The following is a 24194-nucleotide window of genomic DNA, read 5'->3' as shown; positions in this document are numbered from 1 at the left end:
TAGAGTCCAAATGTTATCCTCATTTTATATTTCAGGTTCAGAAAGGTTAGGAATCTTATTCCAGAACAAGTGGCACTGTTTAGACTGGAATCCAGGTCTGCTTATGTCTCATCAGGATCTTTCTTAAAGCTGCTAGACTAATGAGAGCCCTTGGAGGTAACATAATACATGCTATTTACCTGTGATTCACTTTTAGTCACTTAGAAGTTGTTAGTAGAATTGTGAAATTCTAAAATGCTAGTGTGAACAACAACAACAAAACCTAAGACATTCATAACCCTTTAAGAATATAAGGTATGAAAACACATTTTTGTTTTTACTATCTAATCAAATCTGACACTTTTAGAGTCCTTTTTTAATTTAAATTTTTGATGCTGGTTGGGGGTTTAACTAGGGCCTTCACATATTTTAAGGAAGTACTCCACCACATTCCAAGTTAAATCTTGTCTTTTTTAAAACATAGTTTTTTAAAGTTGATTTGTTTGTATCTATGGAAGATTCTTAGTTTTGAAACTAGAGTATAATTTCAATTTTTATTTTAGCAGATATCTTTGGCATGTGTTTTTACTAGCTTTGATGGCTTTTGCATCTGTTAGCAAAGATAAGGCCTATTATCACAATGAATTTCAGTAAAGAGTTAAATAATTTATACTCTTTGTTTTTTGGTTTGTTTTGTGACAGGGTCTCATTGGTAACCCTAGCTTGGCTGGAACTCACTATGTAACCGAGGCTAGACTTGAATTTGAGACCATCCTCCTATCTTGGCTTCTTCAGTGCTACAGCTGTGAGCCACTGTACCTGGCTGGCCTTGTGGTTTTTGTTTTTTGAGACAGGGTTTTTCAGTGTAATAGCCCTGTCCTGGAACTCGCTTTGTATACTAGGTTGGCCTGGAACTCAGAGATCAACCTGCCTCCCAAGTGTTGTGATTAAAGGTGTTCCCCACCACTACCTGGCTTAAAAACAAGAAACAATATGGGCCTGTTAGATTGCTGAGCAGGTAAAGGCATTTGCCACTAAGCCTGATGACCTGAGTTCCATCCCTGGGACCTAAAATGGTGGAAGGAGAGAATTGACTTCCGAAAGTTGTTCTCTGACCTTCACACATGCTATGGCTGCACATGGCCACATATACATAAATAACTATAATAAATTATTCAGTAAATGCATATTTGCAAAAATTATACTTTACTCAAAAGACCTTATTTGTGTAAAATTGTTAAATTATTGATTAGAATATATTTGTTGATTTCTTTAGTGGCACAGCAGGAATGGTGGCTCACTCCTGTAATTCTAGAACTTGGAAGGCTGAGGCAGGGAGATTTTGCCTTGAGTTTGAGACCAGCGTGAGACACAGTGTAGGATCTTGTTTCCAAAAACCAGAAAATAAATAATAAGACATAGTCTAATGGCATCTTAACATTTTTTATTTTGGTGGTGCTAGGGGGGTGACCCAGGGCCTACCATGTGTGAGGCAAATGATTTTCCACTTAACTACAATCTTGAGTCCATATTTTAACATTTTTGAACCTGGGAGCATCTTCATAAATATAAGGTAAGACTCAGCATGCCATTGACTCTCTAGATATTGTATTAATTGTATTAATATGAATTAACTTAAAATTATTAAGTCTTATGAGGATAGAAAAACAGATTAGTTCAGCTCTGTATTTAGAATTTTATAGTTGGTCTGATTGCTGTTTATTAAGGAAGCAGTCTATATAGATGTATTCTGCTTTAAGTAAACCCATCATGCTTATTCCAGACATACTGTTTTATGAACTGCCTCATAATATTCAGATTTCATAGTGTGTTTTTTCTATTGGTTAAGCATAAATCACTCTTTTACCCCAAAATTGAATTTATATAAAAGTTAAAATTTTTTTCTGGTTAGAACATCCAAGGGCATGTATTCTACCACTGGGCTATATGATGACTACTGACAGTTTTTTTTTTAAGTACAAAGCTAATGCTTTTAAGGAGAAAAAAACCCATAATGTCTATCTATTATGTGTACAGAATTTAGAATAGTACTTTTCTATCACTGACAATATATTTAGACTCTAAAATTGTTTATTTTAAGATATGACTTTGGGCTGGCAAGATAGATAGTTCAGTGGGTAAAAGTGCTTGCTTCCAAGCCTGATGACTTGAGTTCAAGCCCTGGGACCTACATGGTGTAAGGAGAATATTATCCTTTGACCTTAATCCATATACAATGCTGTGCACATACCCAGTATACATGTAATAGAATATTTACCACTTTGACATTTTGATAGCGCAAAATATATCTTTATTAGTGAAATTAATCAAAGAGTTAGTGAAAATAATTCTTCAGAAAAGCTTTCTAATACTTTGATATTTTAAAACAGGATCTCATCTAGCCCAGAATGGCCTACCTTGTGGCAATCCTCTTGCCTCATTTTTCTGAATGGTTGTAATTACAGGCCTGTGTCTTAATGTTCACCTAGAATTCATGGCTTCAAAAACTATAAATTGAGCTGGTTGTAGTGGCACATACCTTTAATCTCAGCACTCAGGAGGCAGAGGCAGACAGATCACTGAGTTCAAGGCCAACTTGGTCTACATAGTTTCAGGACAGCCAGAGCTACATAGTAAGAGCCTATCTCAAAAAACAGCACCAACAAATCCCAAACCAAAAATAAAAATAAAACAAACCCTGCAGTGGTAGCAGACTCCTTTAATCTTAGCACTAGGGAAGCATATGCAGGCGGATCTCAGCCTGGTGTACAGAGTGAGTTCCAGAACAGCCAGGGATACACAGAAACTCTTGTCTCAAAACAAGCATTTTGGTGTCTGGGGAAATTGTTCAAATGGCAAAGTGCTTGCTATGCAAGCATGAGAACCCAAGTTTGATTCCTAGCACCAATGCAGGATAAAAAAAAAGTCTGTCATGATGTTGCATATTTATAACCTCAGCACAGAGGTGACAGAACCCTAGTGGCCAGCCTAGCCACAAGCCTAAGTCACCTAGAAACTGGTAGAATTCAAGGATGAGGGTTTGAGTATCTTAAGTATGCCTTAGAATACAGAAGCTGTCAGTGTTCTTCACCAAACACTAACCCTCCACACAGCATCCACAGTGGACTATTAACAGTTAATCTTCTTGATCTCATGCTTGTGGTATGATATTCTCATTAGTTGAAGTACAGCCCATATGATAAAGTATAGATTCTATTATTATGGGTCTCTGAAATCCCTTCATGTGTTCTTGGAATATGCTGACTGATCTGGTACTTCCTTGAAGTAAAACTTAAGTTCAGCAGTCACACTGTTTGTAATTTTAGCACTGGTTAGTCAAAACTTCTTGAAAAGATTTTGGTTATATCTAATGACTTCAATTAGAGCTAGAATGAGTGGAAATTTCTCTGTAAACCTTACAATTTTAGAAGTATATGAAAAATAGTGCTGTATCTGATAGTAATACTTGGGTGTGTGTATATATTGTATGTACACGTGTATATTAAATGTTTATGTATATAGAGTGCCTGTGTACATTTGCACACAGGCTAGAAGAGGACGTTCGAAGTCTTCTTTTGTCACTTTCCACCTTAGTTTTTGAGACAGTCTCACTAAACCTAAAGCTTGTCATTTTAGTGAGGCTGACTGGCCCTTGAGCTCCTGGAACTTGCTTTGCTCTGACCCCCAGTTGTAGCCATATTGAGCTTTTAAATGGGTGCTGAGGATTTAAATTCAGGTCTCCTTGATTTCCTAGCAAGTGTTCTTACCCATGGAGCCATCTACCTAGCCCGGTAAAAATATTTTTAAAGGAAGAAAATTAGACATTTGATTAGAATTTCTGATAAGCTTGAGTTGTGCTTTAAAAAGTTTAAAATCCTCTTCAGATATGAAATAGTATTTATGCAGCTAAAACTTTAAACTGCTTAAATGACCAAATTAGCTCATTTGGCCCTTAGAGTGAAAACAAAAATGGGTGGGCATTTTTTGGAGGGGGGGGACCACTAGATCAGTGTTAAACATTCTCTCAGTTAAATCAGTCTCCTTTTTGCTAATTCTTCCATGTCCCATAGACCAAAATGCTTAGAATTAATGCATGTGCAGTTGTTCCCCCCCCAAATGACCCATAGTGGTTTTTAGGCTTTAAATCTGCTGTGTATAGAGAGAGATTTTTTTTTCCTCTACCTCTGACTTGGATTCAGTTCAGGCTCATACTTTCTTCAAAAATGTCAGAAGCCTAGGTGTTGGCTGCTATTAGAGCCTTGAGAAAAGCAGTGTGTTAGGGGGTAGTAGACCGAAACATATTTGAAAACAGGAATTTCAAAGTTCCATCTTGAGCCAGGCATGATAATGCACTCAGGAAACAGAGGCAGGCAGATCTCTGTGGGTGCTAGGCCAGCCAGGACAGTATAGTTAACAACATGTTTTCAAAGAAAAAACATTTCAGTGTTCCCTTTTCAATAAGAAAGATGAAATAAAATCAAGAGAGTACGGGTCTCTTTGCTGATAAGTAAGAGAAATAACCCTTTTTAATAAGTTGGGAAAGATGATAACAAAAATTAAAAAGATTAAAGAGAGCTGGAAGTATGGAGAGCTTGCCCTAGTGTGGATTCATTTCCATCACTTTGAAAGAAAAAACTGAATGCCATTTGGGGGCAGGGCAGGTGGTGCATGCCTTTAATCCCAGCACTCCAGAGGCAGAAGCAGGTGGATCTCTGTGAGTTTGAGGTCAGCCTGGTCTACAGAGTGAGTTCCAGGACAGCCAGAGATGATGTTACACACATAAACCCTGTCTCAAAACACCCCCCTCAATAATCAATGTCAGAATGACTAGAGGAATGGTTAGGAGCAAGAAAAAACAAGGGGAATGTTTAGATTTAAGGCCTTGAAGTATAGTAATAATAATACTTTATTTTATTATTATTGTTATTATTATTATTATTATTATTATTTGTGTTTTCAAGATGGGGTTTCTCCGTGTAGCCATGGCCATTCTGAAACTCACTCTGTAGATCAGGAGGCCTCAAACTCAGATTCACTTGCCTCTTTTTCCCGAGTTCTGGGTTTAAAGGTATGTACCACCACTGCCTGGCTTGAAGTCTTAATTTTTCAACTTACTACCTAAAAATACATCACATTTCCCTAAATAAGCACTACTCCATGACTTACTGAGAAGTTAGTTTTAGAATTAAACCTTTTATTTGGCTTGATTGCTTTACTATATTTATAAATATTTATATAGTAGAGTATTTCTGAAAATAAAAGACTTCTCATAAATTGTGAATTATAGACCTTACTTGTGCTGTTTAAAAATCAGTATAATCACAGTAAAAAACTATTAACTTTACTTTTATTTGTTAACTTTCAGATCATTTTATCTTTAATCTGGCAGTTCAAATATTGAGAACTATTTTAAAATAATTTCCTACCTTTGTGCACCATTTCTGACAGTGCTCTGTCATACTGAAGTTACAAGGAAATTAAACTTTCTAAGCACATTTAGTTGTGATTTTTTAATAAGTGATCTAGAGATGGTTTATAAAGCATGGTGGAATGTGTGTGCCCACTAAATTTGTAAACCCTATACCGTTTTAAGTAAGAGATTAGAGGATCAGCATAAGTCTGGAATTAATCCTCTGATACCAAGAGCTGAATAATCACAGTGTTACTACCAAAATGATTTGCACCTAGTCTAAACTTACTTTTCATCAGTGTATTTTATTTTTTTTAGGACAAAGGGGTTTATAAAAGGCATTTTGCATCTAGCTCTTTATTTCACATAAATCAGTGTAAGCTTTGTTCTGATCAGGGACATATGAGTGCTAGGCTAGGACTTTACTATACCCTTAATGGAAATAAAGACTTTGAAATGGTAGTTTCCCAATACTACACTTAAGACGGCCCCACATTTTACTGACAAAACTTTTATCAAATGAGCCAGGTGTAGTGCCACTTCCTAGCACCTGGGAAACTGAAGTAGGAGGATTTCTCACAAGTTCATGACCAGCCTAAGCTACATAATGAGTTCCAGGCCAGACAACCACCACCACCAACAACACTAACACCAAAACCCCAAAATAAAACTAAATGCAGTTGTGATTTCTAAAAGAAAAGATTTGTTTTATCACAAGCCTAATGGTAGTACTTTGTTTTTAGATTTTTTTCTTGAGAAGATTAGTTCTCGGTAGAGAAGTAGGGATGAAACTGAAAACCAAGATACAAGCACCCATCATTCTGAGATTTAGTATTTTTGGATGTAGGAAGAGTCAGGAGTACCTGTTCATGCAGCTATTGTTTCCTGTAAGGAAGAAAATGTCTAAAGGAAGGTGGCTCAGATTCTCACACTAAAGGAAATATTAATACACAAGATTTTCTTTAGTTTAGTGGAAATATATTATACATTAAAAATTATTTCATGGCTGGAGGTATAGTTTAGTAGAAAAGAACTTGCCTAGAATGTGCGACCTTGAGTTTGATCACTAACTAGGACTATTCAAAAAGTGAAACATGTAGTGTCTTAGATTTGTTGCATAAAAACTTAATTTTTAGACTGTAGCCAGTTTAGTAAATATTTACATTACAGATTTTGAATTAAATCTAGTAAATTGTGGGGAAATGCATATTAATATTACAAGTTTGTTTTACTTCTCAAAATTATGAGTAGTATGAATAGGTTACCTTTAAAATTTGAGTTTTTAAGCCTGGTGGTAGTGGTACACACCTTTGACCTTAGCACTCAGGAGGCAGAGGCGGGTGGATCCCTGAGTTTGAGATCAGTTTGCTCTACAGCTTGAGTTCCAGGACAGCTGTGGCTGCACACAGAAAAACCCTGTGTCAAAAAGCCAAAACAATTTGCTTATTTGATAAATGTATAATATTTTGAGAAACAGAAATTTTGCTATTCTAGTGATTGGCTGTTTTAATATCTTTAAGAAACCACGGTTAGAAGCCCGGTGTTGGTGGCACATGCCTTTAATCCCAGCACTGGGGAGGCAGAGGCAAGTGGATCTCTGTGAATTCAAGACCAGCCTGGTCTACAGAGCTAGTTCCAAGACAGGCTCTAAAGCAATACAGAGAAACCCTGTCTCGGAAAAAAAAAAAAAAAAAAAAAAAAAAAACCACAGTTAGAATTAATCCTATGTCATATTTCTACAGTATGCATTTATGTGTGCACACAAATTAAATTGAAAAGTTTTGAGGAGGAAATGGCCAACTGAGAATTCAGACTACTGTTTTTGTTTTTTTTCAAGTCAGGGCTTCTCTGTAACAGCCCTAGCTGTCCTGGAACTAGCTTTGTAGACCAGGCTGGCCTCAAACTCACAGAGATATGCCTGCCTCTGCTGCCTGAGTACCAGGATTAAAGGCATGGGCCACCACTGCTTGGTTCAGGCCACTGTTTTTAAGAGATAATATGTGTGTCCTAGGATTTTATTTTAAAACAAAATGCCACTTTTATAATAAAATTCTTAATATATTAAAGCAGGAAAAGTGGTAATCTAAGTATTAAAACAAGGCAGCTTTTTATGTTTATGAAAGGAGAAGAAAAGTAATTCAAAACATGTAATATGTGTCATTCTATATTTATCTTTTGAGGGCTAAGCTGTTACATGAGGAATGAATGATAGGAGAAATGCCATTTTTATGAAAAGACAAGTCACTTTTTGTTTTGGGTAGCTCTCTTCATGAAAACACTTTCAAGGATTTCTTTCATGTCATTTCACTGCTATGCTTTTTTAAAAGTAGAGTGTGAGAGAGAATATCTATATATATCTATATATCCATCCATCTATCTATCTATATAATTACTTAGGCCAAGATTTATTAGAGGCATTAGTTCTACCTCCACAATGAAAGAAGAAATAGGTTGTGCTTGTTGATACTGAGTAATTTTAGAAAAAGCACAGCAGTAAGAAGCTTTGGGAAAAAGAGCAAAGCAGATCTAGAACTTTCCTTGGCCAAAAGAAATTGGAACTAAATTTCTTTGGTTGGAAGATTTTTGAATTAGCTATTTTAAAGGGTACAAATTCCATTATAGGAGGCTTAGAGGCAGAAAAGTTTGATTGGACTTGAACATATAATTGAAGTGAATCTTGTAAGCTCTTTAGAACCCAGGTTTTAAAGGAGTACAATGGAACAAATGGGGAAGAGGACAAAGAAACTAAAAATTGGGTATAAAATGCAAGACTGGAAAATGATTCCCAGAGTAGGAAAGCTGGGTCAGTTTGATGATATCTGTAAGAGCCAGGATTAGAATGTGGAAGGGGATGTCAGGTCATCTACCCTAGTCTTCTGAGACATTGGAATCCCTATCTACTGTAGCCTATCTCTCTCCCTATCCTGCTGGTAGCCTCAACTGAACTGCCTCCAGTGGCAGAAGGCTTGTTGACTCCAGAGATCCAGTTGTCTTCGTTTGGGGTTAATAGTTAACTTTTTTTCCTCATTATTACAAAAAAGGGGCTATGACTCTTGTAAGAAATGCATATTCTGACCCCAATAGACTCAAAATGGGATAGACCCCAGGAACTCACTGCTAGTTGTTTGTTGAACAAATATGCAGTCCCCCATAAATACTTCCAACTATAAAACAATGATTTTTGTTCTTTGAGAGTATATGTACTGTTCTTTGGTTTTCCACATTTAACATTTTGAACATCTGCCAGTACAGTTTGGGTTCATTTCATATACCATATACAATCATTAAAAATAATGATATATATCATAGTTCATTCAACTAATTTTTTTCTTTGAGATAGGGTCTCTGGTTGGCCTGGAGCATGCTATGTATATCTGTAACTTATAGAGATCCATCTACCTCTGCCTCCCACATGCTGGGATTAAAGGCATGTGCTACCTGAAGTTTTGTTTGTTAATACATTAAGTAGTTCATGGGCAGATTTCACTTTTTCTTCTTTTTGCTTAATATCTGGTACTTTGTAAACTTCCAGCATTTTACTGCATTCTTACAGTTTCATTCAACTCTATAATATTTGCTCTATGGGCTCATTTTTTAAACATCTGAATTCCAGATAACTCTGTGCACTGCATCAGGCTACTTTCTTTTTTCTCTCCTCAGTGTGTTTTACAATTAAGGAGTTAGCATTATACTTCAGAGAACCCCCAAGCTTTCCTAAGCTTCTTTGCAAATTTTCTGATTTTCTTTTGAAAAAACTTGAAAGCTACCTGTCTAGGATGTGAAGCTTTCTCCTTTTGTAATCTCTGAACAAGGCTACTTTCTGTAAAGTAGTATTCTATTAGTATATCACCAATCATAACAATTGATGACTTTTATACATGGGCACAAGACAGACACCAAACTAAATCATTTGCACAGGGGCAATCTCAATCATCTTCTGCCACAAAGTTAAGAAGCACAGGTGCTATTGTTACCCCAATAATAACAGATGAGTTAATAGGATTAAAAGTCTGAAGTTGGGCCTGGAGAGATGGCTCAGTGATTAAGAGCACTGGCTGTTCTTAAAGAGGACCTGGGTTTGATTCTCAGTACCCACATGGCAGCTTTCACAACTGTCTGCAACTATAATTCCAGGGGATCTGACACCCTCACACGGACATTCATGCAGGCCATGCACCAATACACATTTTAAAAAAGGTCTAAGGTTGTACAGCTAATGTGTTCGCAAATCAGAAATTTTCTAGATTGAATTCTTAAGCTCCATACTAGATTGCTTGCCAAGATGTTTAATTACTATGCCAGACAAAATCACATTATTAGGAAATTTGTGTGGTACCCAGACCACTGGTTCTGCACATCAGACACTTAAATATGTAATTTCAGGTTTATGGTCCCTGTTAATTTAGTTTATTTTCCCTCCCTCCCTCTCTCCTTCCCTCCTTCCCTCCCTCCCTGTCTTCTCCCTCCCCCCTTCCTCCATTTCTTTGTTCTCTTTCAAGTTAGGGTTTAATGTAGTTCAGGCTGGCATCCATCTTCCTATGTAGATAAAGATGACCTTAAACTCCTCATCTTTCTGACTAGTAGAGTTATAGCTTGCATCACCATGATTCGTGTTAATCATACATTAATTCTTGTTAATACTTACAGAGTATGGATTTTTAGTTCCAACACTTTAATAAGAAAATGACAAATGAATAAAGCACACTATAAGGCAATTATAGAAACAGGGAATAGGAAAGGAAAATAGAAAAATACTTATTTTTATTCATGAAATTTTAAACTACTATGTCTGCCCCTTCCAAAAAACAAAACAAGATTTTACTAGGTAATCCAGGCTGGCTTCCACTCAGCAGCCTACTGTGGACTGGATTTCAGGCATTTGCCACCATGACTGGCTTGAAGTAGAGTATTGATGGTTTTAACTTCTTTTTCAGGGTGCTGGGAATTAAACCCAGGTCTTACATATGGTAGGCAAGTGCTCTACTATTGAGCTATATGCCTCCAACACTTTGAGACGCATTTTAAGATGGAAATAACTCCATTTTTATTTATAAATATGATAAATGATAAGGAACGAAAATATTTATGAAATTCCAGAGACAATCATTACCAATGTAAGTAAGCTTATATAAAAAATGTATTTAATTGGTATAGTGCCAGGGTACTGTTCTTCAGAGAGTGAATAGGACATACTTTGAGAGTTTGAGATATGGCTTAGTTGATACGATACTTACCTGGCATTTGAGACCTGAGTTCAATTATCAGTACCAATAAAATAACTGACTGATCCTGGTCATGGTACATGCCTTTAATCCCAGCAGTCAGTCAGGAGGCAGAGACAGGTGGATCTCTCTCTGAGTTCAAATACAGTCTGGTCTACAGAGTAAGTTGCAGGTCAGCCAAGGCTATATACAAAGCCTGTATTTAAAAACAAACAAAATAATAATAAAAATATGTGAGCATCTTTCCATGTTAATAAATAATCAAATATTATCCCATTATTTCTTCTAAGAGATTGAAGCTTTTTAAATATGTGAACTAAAGTAGTAAAGGATAGAGTCTTTTTCATATTTTCCTTTATTATAATAATTTGTTTATACTTTTTATTTGCTGAATTTTTCTGCACTTGTTTTACTAGAAAGAATTGTGCTGAATGTATAATCATTGTTATGCCAGTAACTGATTTTTTTTATTTTGAGATAGACTTTCATGTACCCAGGCTGGTTTCAGATTTGTTATATAGTCAAATATGGTCTTGCAGTTCTGATCACCCCTGTCTCTGCCTCCCAAGTGCTAAAATTATAAGCATATCCCAACAAGACTGATAGTTTTTGTTAAGGACAGTTATAGAGGGTTTTTGTTTGTTTTTTGTTTTTTTTTTTTTTTTTGTTTTCTTGTTGAGAAAAGCCATTAGTTTCAATCTCTTCCTAGGATTTTTATCTTTCTGGTTTTTTTTTTTTTTTTTTTTTTTTTTTTGAGACAGGGTTTCTTTGTGTGGCTTGGGTTGTTGTGGACTCTGTAGACCAGGCTGACCTCAGACTCACACAGATCCACCTGCCTCTCTCCTGAGTGCTGGGATTAAAAGCGTGAACCACCACTGCCCAGCTATCTAGGTGTTTGTTGTTGTTGTTTTTTTAATTAATGAACATTTTAAGATTTTTTTTCTAAAGTAGAATAGAAGCTGTATTCCTAACATACTGGAAATTATATGAACTTTAGAGTAAAGATCCTGGATCTACCAGTTTTAGTTATGTAAATAACTTGAGTGAATAAGTAAGACAACTTAATATCCTAAGCCTCAATTTTCTTAGCAAGAAATCAGGAATTGTTACTGTTCTCTCACAGGTGAAGTAATTTTAACAAGATCTACAAATGTGAAGTGCCCAACACAGCTACTCTTTTCCAACTTCTGGAGTTAGATAAGGTGTTCTACCTTTGCTAGTCTAATGAAGCCTATAGAGGGAGCCTCCATATCAACGTGAGGTCTTATTTGTATAAATGAAATGCCTGGGATTACAGAGGAGATAAGTTATATTGAATACAGTGAAGAAGACATTTAACTTTGATATATATATATATATATATATATATATATATATATATATATATATATATTTGTACTTATCTGGGAGAATTAATGACAGACAGGATGGATAAATGGAACCTAAGAAGGGAGAAGAAAAAGCTCATATACCTGCTTTTGACTTTTTCTTGAGCTGTCGTTTTGGATTTCCAACAAGGCTCCTAGAAGTTTCCTCCTTCATACTGCCACCAATTTTCCTGCCAGGAAATTAAATACCTCTCCCAAAGTCTAGTTGCTTTCCTTATATTGATAATCTACCACTTGTGTAATACCTCATGTTTAAAGCTACAAATCATATTAAAGTTCTTACTTTTCTACTCTGTTTGGTGTTAAATTAGTCATGGCCATTTGTAAAATTGTTTCCAGTGTGGAAGAAGGCACTCAGGGCCTTGCCTTATGGTAGAAAAGTACTCTACTACTTAGCTATATCTCTAGCCCTTATCTGAGAGATTTTTCTCAATCTCCATAGTGTTTTATTTCTTCTGTCCAGATTTACTTACCTTTTATTGCATCATTGTCATTAAAAACAGATTTTTTTCTCTGATGACTTCCAGCATTCTTTTTTTACAAAGTATTTCTTGGGTATTTCAGGTTGGTGTTTAGAAAAACGAGAACATATGTAAACTGGCCAAGAGAATCAGTTGACAGGTCTGAAGTAGTATAGCACATATCTGTATAGTAGCATTTTAGATGTAGGTGTAAGAATATATCATAAGAACCTAAAATACCAAGAAATACTTTGTGAACAAGGATGCTGGAAACTGGGGAAAACCCCATTTTTAATGACAAAGACGCAATAGAGGATCTTTGAGGACAAGCCACTTATTACACTTACCTTTCTATCTACCAATAGTGCTTAGTGTAGCACTTAAAAGTGCTTCCTAAGATATTGATAGTAACCATCTTAAGATAGTATTTCCAAAACCAGAAAGGAATAGTTGACATATTATCTGCTGAATTTTTACTATAGGAATTGTTGATGTCATACTAAGTGTTTATGTCAAAAACCTACTGGGAATTGTGTATGTATATAAAGTTTTCACTAACTCACTACCATAACTCTCCAGACTCACTTGAGGTTTTTTTTTTTTTTTTTTTTTTTTTGTGGTATATATTATCATTGGTTAAGAAAACTGCAGATGTGGTCTTTTTCTACTGTGAAATAGCCTTCTTTTTGACCTGATTGCCACTTGGCCACTTGTAGCCTAGGGTCTAACATAATAGTGTCTGATGATCCACCATCACCACCACCATCATCACCACCACCATCATCACCACCACCACCACCAGTCAGCTGAGAGTGTTTACTTTTAAAGGCTTGGGAACATACATACATACATATGATTATAAATGCAAGTTACAAAAGCAAATACAATGAAAAAAGCTTTGTAGAAATTAAAGTAAATAATTTTGTCAGGAAAAACAGTTTTAGCAAAGGAGTCTTAAAGCTTAAAGTAATATCTTGATCATCTTAGTAGACATTGATAGTTTGTTTTACATCTATGCTTTATCTTTTGATTAATTTTTCTCTCTTGTATTCCTAGGTTAAAACATCAGAATTTTATAGATACTCTCGACAGCTACGCTATGAAGTTGACCAAGCACTGAATTACTTCCAGAATGTTCACCAACAGCCCTTGTTAGACATGAAATCAAGCCGTATTCGTTCTGCCAAACCCCAAACTACAGTATTTCGAGGAATGATTGGACATAGCATGGTTAATAGTAAAATACTTCTTCTAAAGAAACCAAGAGTCTGGTGGGAACTGGAGGGCCCCCAAGTACCTCTAAGGCCAGACTGCCTTGCTATTGTCAATAATTTTGTATTCCTGTTAGGTGGAGAAGAACTAGGCCCAGATGGCGAATTCCATGCCTCTTCGAAAGTATTCAGGTATGATCCAAGACAAAATTCTTGGCTGCGCATGGCAGACATGTCTGTACCCCGTTCGGAATTTGCTGTTGGTGTTATTGGGAAGTTTATTTATGCTGTGGCAGGCAGAACAAGAGATGAAACTTTCTACTCAACAGAGAGATATGATATTATTAATGATAAATGGGAATTTGTAGATCCTTATCCAGTCAACAAATATGGACATGAGGGGACAGTGCTCAATAATAAGTTGTTTATCACTGGAGGAATCACTTCATCTTCCACATCTAAACAAGTATGTGTGTTTGACCCCAGTAAAGAAGGGACCATAGAACAGCGGACCAGAAGAACTCAAGTAGTCACCAACTGCTGGGAGAATAAGAGCAAGATGAATTATGCCAGATGCTTTCACAAGATGATATCTTACAATGGCAAGCTTTATGTCTTCGGTGGTGTCTGTGTGATCTTGAGGGCCTCTTTTGAATCTCAGGGCTGCCCTTCCACAGAGGTGTACAACCCAGATACTGATCAGTGGACCATCTTGGCATCCATGCCAATTGGTAGAAGTGGCCATGGTGTGACTGTACTGGACAAACAGATAATGGTCCTTGGAGGCCTTTGTTATAATGGTCATTACAGTGATTCTATTCTCACCTTTGACCCAGATGAAAATAAGTGGAAGGAAGATGAGTACCCTCGGATGCCCTGCAAGCTGGATGGTTTACAAGTATGCAACCTACATTTTCCAGACTATGTACTGGATGAGGTTCGACGTTGCAACTGATGAAATCTTTCTCCCTGGAAAAAATAAAACAAAACAAACAAACAAACAACAACAACAAAAAAAGGCAAATCAAGCATTTGTGATAAAGTAGTTTAAAATCATAAAGAAAAACCTCACCAGTTTTATTATCAAAGCCATTGGTCTAATATTGTAAGTTTTCATTCTGTGCTAGCATCTTTCTTTTCCTTTCAGTGGCCTCAAACTCATGCAATAAGTTCATTTAAAGCGCTAGCTCTTGAAACTACTTCCAAAAGCAGTTTATGCACTGCTCTACTTACCTGGGAAGTTGATTTTCTGCTTTAAAAATTTCTTTTAGATGTTAGTGTAGGATTTGTGCATCTTTTAAAGAAGACCCAGTAAGTGTCACTGGATGTGATTTCAGTCCCTCTGTCTGAACTGTTTTTGGATATTATTTTAGTTCAGTATATGTTTTGGTTTATTATTTAAAAGTATAAAACTCTTGACCTTTTTGCATGGCTTTTTGCTGAAAATGCAAAATTTAAATTTTCTACAAATGTTTTTTATATCAGAACACTATTTCTAAGCTGCCTTCTCTTATCTGCATTGTGTTAGTGAAAGCATATCCATACTCACATACATCCTATAAATATATAAGGCACATCCCTTTTATGCGTGGTTAGGATTCTATATTTTTAAGCTAGTGCACTTGCACATACAGTTCGCCATACTTGTTGAAATTTAGATGTAACGTCTTTAATGTATTAATGTTTTTAGAAAGTTAAAGTAACTGGAGTCCTCATTCGGTATCAAAGTAGTCTTTCTTCAGTCCATACTGGTTCAGTAAAATTTGCACTCATATTTCTGAAACATGTATGGATTAAAAAAAACTAATGTCTTACATTTTGTTTTCAGAGGTAAACATTAATATTTCATATCAATGTATGTTTTTTTCTTGTTTGAAAATATTTTTCTTTGCAGTCTGTTTAATGTTGGTTACTCTGTTTTAGTGATAATCAGAGTGGCCTGTGTCAAGCTCTGATCCTGCAGTGTGCAAGCACTTTTAAAGAAGAGTTAGGTAATACTATACTAAGTAAAATCCCCTTAAAAGTAAGTGCAAGTCCCATTGTTTCTATTCAGTAAGGCTGCTGCAGGCGATGAATATGGGGCAGCAACTCTTACACAGTTTGAGCTCAGTTTTGACTCAGAGGTGAGAAATGAGCTAAATAATGTTACTGGTTATATCTGCCTGATCAGTTTGTACAAAATATTCAGTGATACTAGAGAGAGATGTCAACCCTCAATGTCTTTTTAGTTTCTGGAAGCTACTAGCATGAAGAATAGTAACCAGAAAGTTTGGAATGACTCTTGAATAGCTGTTTTAAAGGCATTTATCATAAATAGTTTAGGCTTAACTGCACATTTCAACTCTTCAAATGAGAAGGAAGAAAATATAACTGACAAAATTAAGAGTGATCTGGTAGTGGGTCATTCAAATTGATGCCATTTTCTCATGAGCAGTCTGTATCTGATTAAATCTTGCACTGGCATAGTTTGCCAGATCTGTGGATTTTGGTGCAATATTGCAATGCCTTCTATATGGCTGCTGTTATATAAATTTTCTAGTTACTTTGCTTTGTTTTATTTTGCTGCTGGCAACATTGAACATAAAATGGAAGTGTGAAGTAATGGAAATGTGAAGATTTTGTTTTCTTCTCCCCTTTACCCCATGCCTCCGTTCATAGTATGAATAAGGCCTGATTTTTCAAAACTGTAAACCCAGAGGTGGTTTGTGTTTTAGAAAGTGTCGGGTACACTTTTTTTCTTTCAGGAATCAAAATAGAAGCTTCTTTTGTATATGATTCTTCCATTTACATTAAGTAGCCTTTCATTTATTTCTGATTTCTGAAAATAAAATTTGATATTTGAGTTTCTCTTAGAATGTGGGAAAAGGTTTTTTTTTTTTTTAATTTTAAAAATAAGTTTAATTATTTTGCTTTTGGAAAGTATAAATTAGGTTAGCCATCTAATTTTTTCTGATAGAAGTTTATATGTGTCTCTTTAAAGAAAATAATGTCTTCATTATTTTTCTCGATATCTTTTGTTGGAAATAACCAAGAAAAGGATATCAGACAGGGTACCCATATCAAAGACTTTACACTCCAGTGGCAGTTCTCTTAATTGCTTTGACACAACATCATGGAATATTCTTGGTCTTCCATTTTGAAGATACAAGGCCAAGGTCAACGATTGTTTCAGAAAATTCATGAAATCGTAACTTGAACTAATTCTGGGTTCAGCTTCACGTAAGTCATGTCTGACTATAATCTTAGCAGTAATCAGTTTTGAGCTTTAAGACTAGTTGCTATTGCTTGGGTTTTGAATGTATGAGGAAACTGTAGTTCTGATTTAGATTATAAATCCACAAGTAACTTACATTCCCTTTTAAAATTATGGTTTAATATCTGCAAGAGATTTATTTTTGTTATACTAAAATATGAAAAAAATTTTTCATAGAGTTTTCAAGCTTTTCTGTGCTTCATTTGGAACCACTTTGTCTATATGCATTGTATATGAACAAGACTGTCATTCTGACAAAAACTCAGTAAGTGGTTTGAAGCTATATGGTTTAACTATTAGAATCTTTAAATGTGTCATCTTCCACTTTACATTTTAAGTACTAGACTACACAAAAAATAGCCAATTTTCTTTAATTGCATTTTAGTTGGACCACTTATTTTCTTACATGTCTTTGACATTCTAAGTTGTGATGTTAAAGAAAATCCTTGCACTACAGCCTTTTCATAAAATACAAGATTCTCATGTTGAAGGTTTTGTATTAGAAGAAATGCTACTGGTTTCTAAAAGGCAAAGCATTATAGAATGGTTAACTTTTCTTGATAGCATTTTCTGTGTCCTCATTGCTCTACCTTGTGTGAGTGTTACTCTAATTGTGAAATACTTACTGAGCCCTTCTCGCATCTTTTTTAAAGCAGCACCTTTGGACACCTCATTCTGGGAAGCTTGCTTGAGTCACAGTAAAGGACACACACACTTGTGTGGGGAAGAAGTGGTAAAATGGAGAGTTTTGTCTTAATTACATAAAACTAAGCTTTAAAATATTTTATAACAAATTATTTGAGCTGCATAATCTAAACATGTCAAACGTTTTGTGGGACTATTTTTATATATGTATATGTGGGTGTAGGTCATAACATTTCAGTTTATAATATAAATCGTTATTTCAGTTTATAAGCTATCTCTCAAAAGAGATTAGCTCTTTTGAGAATACATAATTTAAAAGTTTTAGACTGAAGTAAAACAACATAGACAATAGTGTAAATTAGAAATAATTGAGGGCTATATGGCAGTGAGACTGCTAGTGCCAGTTTTCTTGTTCGCCTACCATGTTTTCAGTTTTTGTTTTTGTTGTTTTGTTTGGTATTCTGAACATTTTTGAGAGACCATACATTTGTTTAATTACATTTAGAGTCGGTTTGGGAATAAATATCTTCTAAAAAGAGATTTATATTAAAAATTAAAGTCCTAAAAATGAGTATATTAAGAGTTTATTACTTCAAATACCCTATAGGCATGGACTGGAATAGATAATTCATGGAAATCCCATCCTTTCACTATAGCAGTATAACTCCCAATATTATGTGAGTAACATTGAGAATGCTATAGCTTTGTTCCCTCTTAAAATTCTTGGGTTTGCTTTTGGCTTCTTGGGAACAACTGCATTAAAAGTTACTAATCAGTATATCAGTAAGGATTTGAGATTGCTTTCTGAAGGAATGTTCCCAAGAGGTGAGGTGATCAGAAAGGATCTTTTCTACCTAACTTGTATATGCCCTATACTCTTAGGCATACTATGTCTATAGAAAAAATATTTTGACCTTTAGGTACCTTTGGGGCCAGTAGTCAAATAATCCTAGGGCCGATACTAAAATCTTAGAATAATTTAAGGTTTGCCTTTTATACCTGTTTTGAAAGCCTTTACATTTTTTTGTCAGGTAATTTTTCCCAAGCCGTGGATATAATCTATTCAACATGTTTATGCTATCCATTCTGTTTTTAAATTGAAAAAAGTTAAAAGTGTTTATGAAGAAAAGTTTAAATAAAATATTTTCAATCTTTAAAACTATGTCTTTATCTGATTATTTAGTCTTTAATTTAATCCTTCATATTTAAGTCACTAATAACTTAATAAATAGTATACTTTGTTATCCTTCAGCATACCAAGAAAAGTATGATTTCTGCCAATATGTTTAGCAGAAGATTCAAATGAGAGCATTAAAGCAAAATGATTTATAGTCTTCTATGCAATGGAAATGATATGCCAAAGCCAAATAATTAAAGGTCCACTAACAAGACTTTTTCAGTTTTAGAAAATAGAACTACTACAACCAAGAAAAGGCATATATGGTCCTCAACTTCAGTTGGTAAGCTTTAAGTTTTATCTGACATTTCTTTCATTGTTCTTAAAGGTATTCCTTAATTTAGGACATAGGCAGAAGTCTTGGGTATGTGTGCATGCATACACACATGTGCTTTCTTTCACATGAAGTCCTAAGAAACCTAAGCAGGATTCCATTTTCCAACTTTTCTCACCATCCCCTCATGCATTGCATTTCTCTACCCTTCCTTCATTCATTTATCTTTTTGGTATATTCATTTCAAGCCTCTATTTGTCTTTCCCTTTCCCTGTCAGTCCACTTAATTTATGAAGCCCAACTCAAACTCTCCTGTGCTGGTTGGTGGAGATGTTCCCCAATAATCTCAGGCATTTGAATACTTGATCCCTAGGGGAGGCTTGGGTATGTGGTCTTGCTGGAGAAGTATGTCATTGGTGGCAGGCTTTGAGATTTCAAAAGACTTGCCATTTTGAATGGGCTTTCTGTTTCCTGTTTGTAGACAGAGATGGGAGCCCACAGCTCTCAGCTTCTGCTCACCCACATGCCTGCTACTTCTGCTCTGCCATCATGGACTCTAATCCTTTGGGACTGTTTGCGGTCATGGTATTTTATCACAGCAATAGAAAAATAACACACCTCCCCCTTGAAACTTGTATTTCTACCCAGTTGCCTCTTATACACCCCACTCATTTGTGTCTCTTGATTTCATCCATTTTGCACAATAATGTAGTACAGAATTCTTTCTCTGTGGCTAGATCATAGTCTCCTTGGGTATAAACACTGTTTCTTACTGCTTTGAATGAAAAGACCCTCAGGGGCTAGCCTGTTACTATGTTCACAATAAACCCCGAGCTCAGTGCTCATTGCAGCACAGCAGGTTCCATTGTAGGTTATAGGCAAGTGCTGTAGGGAGTTAGATTATTGAGAGGTTACAGTTCCTTGAATTTTAGCTTTGCTTTCTTTACCTACACTCTTCCTACATAATCTTTGCTGCACCTATAGCTTCCCTTCAAACTTTAGTTCTGCCATCTAGCAAATCCACATTTCTTAACTCAGGGTTCCAGCCAGCTCCTGAACATTCCTCGTGTGTTTCATTGGCATAGTAAAATGAACACATTTATCTCCTGTAATAGTTACTTTGTTGTTGCTGTGACCAAATACCATAACCAAAAGCAACTTAAGTTATTTTGGGTTATGATTCCAGAGGGATGAGGGTCCATGATAGCAAAGGGCCATGGCAGCAAGAAGGGTTGTGGTAGGAACAGGAAGCTACGAGCTCACATCTTTAAATGCAAGCACTGAAGTAGAAGAGAGCAAGTTAGAAGAAGTAGGATAAGCTTTTTACTCTTAAAGCCCACCCCAGGAATAATTCCTCCAACAATGCCACACCTTCAAAACTTCCCCAAACAGCACCACCAACTAAGAACAAAGTGTTCAAATGCTTGACACTGGAGGACATACATTTTCCAAGTACTGCATCTCTTCTTTTCACATCTGGCACACAGTTTGGAGTTCAAGGCAGAAATCTGCATCGTCATCCTTACCCAACATGTGAGTTGAGTTTTTTTGTTTTTGTTTTTGTTTTTGTTTTTTTTTTTTTTTTTGAGACAGTCGCACTATGTATCCTAGGCTGACCTTGAACTCTGGGTGATTCTACTTCAGCCTTCCTAGTGTGGGAAATACAGATCTGCTATCACACTGGTCTTTTGCCACTTTGAACTCTCAGCCATCTGCTTAAGCCATACTTGTCTAGTCCAAGACCTCATGGTTCCTACTAGACTTCCTGTATTATCTTTCTGATCAGCTTCCACATTCTGTTTTATACACTGCTGCCAGAGAGAGCTCTAAAGCTAAATCTGACCTTGAGGTTAAACATTCTTCAATAATTGTCCTTCATCTTGAGAGTAAGGTCCTAACCCACTATTGTGCCATGGAAACCTTTTTATCTTTCTGACCTGCCCTCCCTATTGGGAATATAACCTTGTATCTATTAGACAACATCTCTACACTCCCAACTCCCTGTTCAGTGTCTTATAGCCTATACTATATAGCTATGCAAGCCACATGACTTTCTGAATAGGCCATGTTTTCTCCAACCTCATTGCCTTTCTACCCACACCACACACCCCATCCTCTCTTGGCTCATCCTTTCTTGGATTTCATAAACCAGTCTTGGTAACATTTTCTCCTTTTAAAACTTCTACCCTTCAGTCTTAATAATAGCACCTTGTGGATACCTACACCTCACCTTTTCTGATATAACTGCCTTCTCCATTGTACACTAAGGACAGATATTGTCCCTTTTTGTTTTCCAAGAATCTGACTTAATATTTGGCACATGGTAAGTGCTCAATAAAAATAGAACCCAGAAAATTGGAGGCATACCAACACAATGCTCCCTTTGAGGAGCGAGACTTGTATTAGAAAGCTTGTCTGCCAAGATTGACTTCCCCGAGGACTTCCCTCCATTCATTTCTGCTACCACTGCTCTTATGTCTGGAAAGCTGATGTGTGTACAGCTATCACAGTTGTCAACAACTACTTCCCTTGACATCTCAGTATTCTTGATTCAGGCCAAAAAATACAAAGTAAAACAGACCAAAGGGTGCCTGGCAGCACATCAGCCCCACAAAATGTGGGATAAGAAAGTGTTCACTGGTCTCAATAATATTGGGAATGCATACTATTCTTCTTTCTTAGAGAAACATCTTACTAGATTTAGCATTTTAATTATTAAATGCTCCGAGAAGTTCACTTGACTCATTCTGATTTTTGTTTATAGCCATATAAACTAAATGTTTGATCACAGATTACTCTTTATTAAAAAGTCTAGCTAAGGGACTGGAGTCATGGCTCAGTGCTAAAGAGCACTTATTCTTGCAGAGGACTTGGGTTTGATTTCCATCACCCACATGGTGGATCACAGTCATCCATAACTCCAGTTCTAGATTACTCATGCTGCACAGACATAGATTCAAGAAAAATAGTCATGCACATAAATCCTTTTTAAAAAAAATTTAAGCTTAGCTACAGAACTAAAAAGAAAATGAGTATAATCTTTAGGCACTCTGATTTAAAAGGAGAACTACCCCCTTGCAGGCCCAGTCAGATTCTAGGTTGTGACACCAATGTTTGGTCAAGATGACACCATGTTGAGGGTTTCCTTTCACAAGGAGGGTCCCACTTCTCCCTCTAGGAGACGAGCTTATATAATCTGTACAATTTACAAGGAGTAAGACTTCCAGGATGGCCAAACAAACAGCTCAGCTAACCCTCTCCCCAAAACACTGCTACAATGGATGTGTTAAAATTTAAGCAAAATTGTATTAGAAGCAAATTCCTAAACCTTTAAACTTGTTTGAAAGTATTTTTAATGATTGCTTGACATTCTGAAATATATACTGTAATTTATCTGACCTTGTCCCCAGTAGTACACACTATATTTTAAAGTTCTATGTTTCAAGGCTGGTAAGATGGCTCAGCTGGAAAACACTTGCTGACAACCTTACTTCAATTCCTAGGTTCCACAGAGTGAAAAGAACTAATTATACAAGTTGTTCTTTGACCTTATACAGGTATACCTTTACATGCATACCCTCACAGGAATGTCATAAATTTAAAGTTCTTTTGATTTCTGTCTATACTTACAGCATCCAAACTTCTGAGTATTTCCTTAAAGTAGTTTTCTGAAGATGGAATTTAGAGCATCCTACCCTATATTTACTTATTTTTGCAGTGCTGGGAATCAAATTCGGGCCTTAGGCATACCAAGTAAGAGTTCTATTACTGAACCATATCTTCATGGCCCCAAATGAACTCAAAGTTCCTCACAAATATTGCTGGATTTGGGTTCAGAAAACTATAGAGCATTACATGTGTATTAGCATTGGATCTGACTTAACTGCTATATTCTTACTGGTACTGAGTGTTATGGTTCAAAAAGAAATGATCAGATACCAAATAGATGAAATTTATATTTTAATTCTAATTCTAGTTCCAGTCCCCATCTCTCCTTCCCTCCCTCCCTCCACCTCTCTTTTCAGATAGTCTCTCTATGTAGAGCTGGATGGCCTCAAATTCATAGAGTTCTGCCTGCCTCTCTGTCCTGAGTGCTGGGATTAAAGGAGTGATGTCAGGTTCAGGGAGAGGTCAACTGTGGTGATGAGACAGGAAGACGGCATGTATGTTCAAGGCCTGTCTGGGCAATTTAGTGAGATCCTGTCTCAAAACACAAAAAGGACTGGGGACGTAGCTCAGTGGTAAAGCACTTGCCCAGCATGAACAAAGACTTACTAAGTTCAGTTCCCATTAAAACACCCTCCACCACAACCCAAGTATGATCCAGATCCACTTTGCTAATGAGGGAATGTAAGCAACAACAACAAAAATCACTGAAAATAAAAATTGCTAGATGAAAAAGCCACCTGTGGGGGAGCATGGGAGTTTTAATTGCCATTGAGGAAGATGAGGACCAGTTTCATGGAAGAATTGACTCTGTACTTGGTCATGCAGGACTGACTTCACTAGGTCAAGCAGATTAAGTAGGACTTCTCAACAGGAAAGATTGGAAAAGGGACTGCCAAGGGAGGGAAAAAATGCATTTGGGGGTCAGGCAGAATGCTCTGATGAGGCATGCACTCAACGCTAGCCTGCTTTAGCCTGCTTGGTGAACATTTCAGACTTGGACTCTGATGTATTCTACTGCTGGCAGAAATAATATGAGACAATGCCTAGCAAAATTTGTTTGAATGAAAAAAAAAAATATGCCTGGGCTTATTTTAACTCAAGTGTTTAAGAATTTAAAAACAAATGACAATGGAAAAATTGCAAAGTTGGTTAAAAAATTAACACAATAAAACTGACAATGCAAGGATATATGCCAATGCAAGGATATAGCCAAGAAACATTGTAAATGTATACAATTTTCAAATAATAAAAATTAAAATATACAGTTGCAAAAACTATATAATTGCCTTTTTTGTTTGTTTTTCGAGACGGTTTCTTTGTGTGGCCCTGGCTGTCCTGGAACTAGCTCTGCAGGCCAGACTGGCCTCTAACTCTGCCTGCTTCTTTCTCCTGAGTGCTGGGGTTAAAGGTGTGTGCTACCAACACATAGCCTACAATTGCATTTTTAATCTTAGTTTGGACTCCTTTCAAAAGAGAATTAAAAAGTATGGTTAATTGGAGAGACC

At 36.2% G+C, this 24194-nt stretch overlaps 1 protein-coding gene across 1 annotated transcript in view; it reads left to right on the top strand.

The window, feature by feature from the left end:
- Nucleotides 1–16273, top strand: part of Klhl15 (kelch like family member 15) — a 37967-nt gene extending 21694 nt beyond the window's left edge. The window contains exon 3 of the mRNA XM_051178988.1: nucleotides 13517–16273. Within this exon, the coding sequence (XP_051034945.1) occupies nucleotides 13517–14626 (1110 nt within the window). The 3' untranslated portion in view covers nucleotides 14627–16273. The remainder of the gene's footprint in view (nucleotides 1–13516) is intronic.
- The last annotated feature ends 7921 nt before the right edge of the window (nucleotides 16274–24194 follow it).

The sequence above is a fragment of the Phodopus roborovskii genome, unplaced genomic scaffold (assembly GCF_943737965.1).
Source record: "Phodopus roborovskii unplaced genomic scaffold, PHOROB, whole genome shotgun sequence".
NCBI lineage: Eukaryota > Metazoa > Chordata > Mammalia > Rodentia > Cricetidae > Phodopus > Phodopus roborovskii.
Note: the sequence above shows the minus strand (reverse complement) of the source record. Positions and strands in the feature narration are given on the sequence as shown.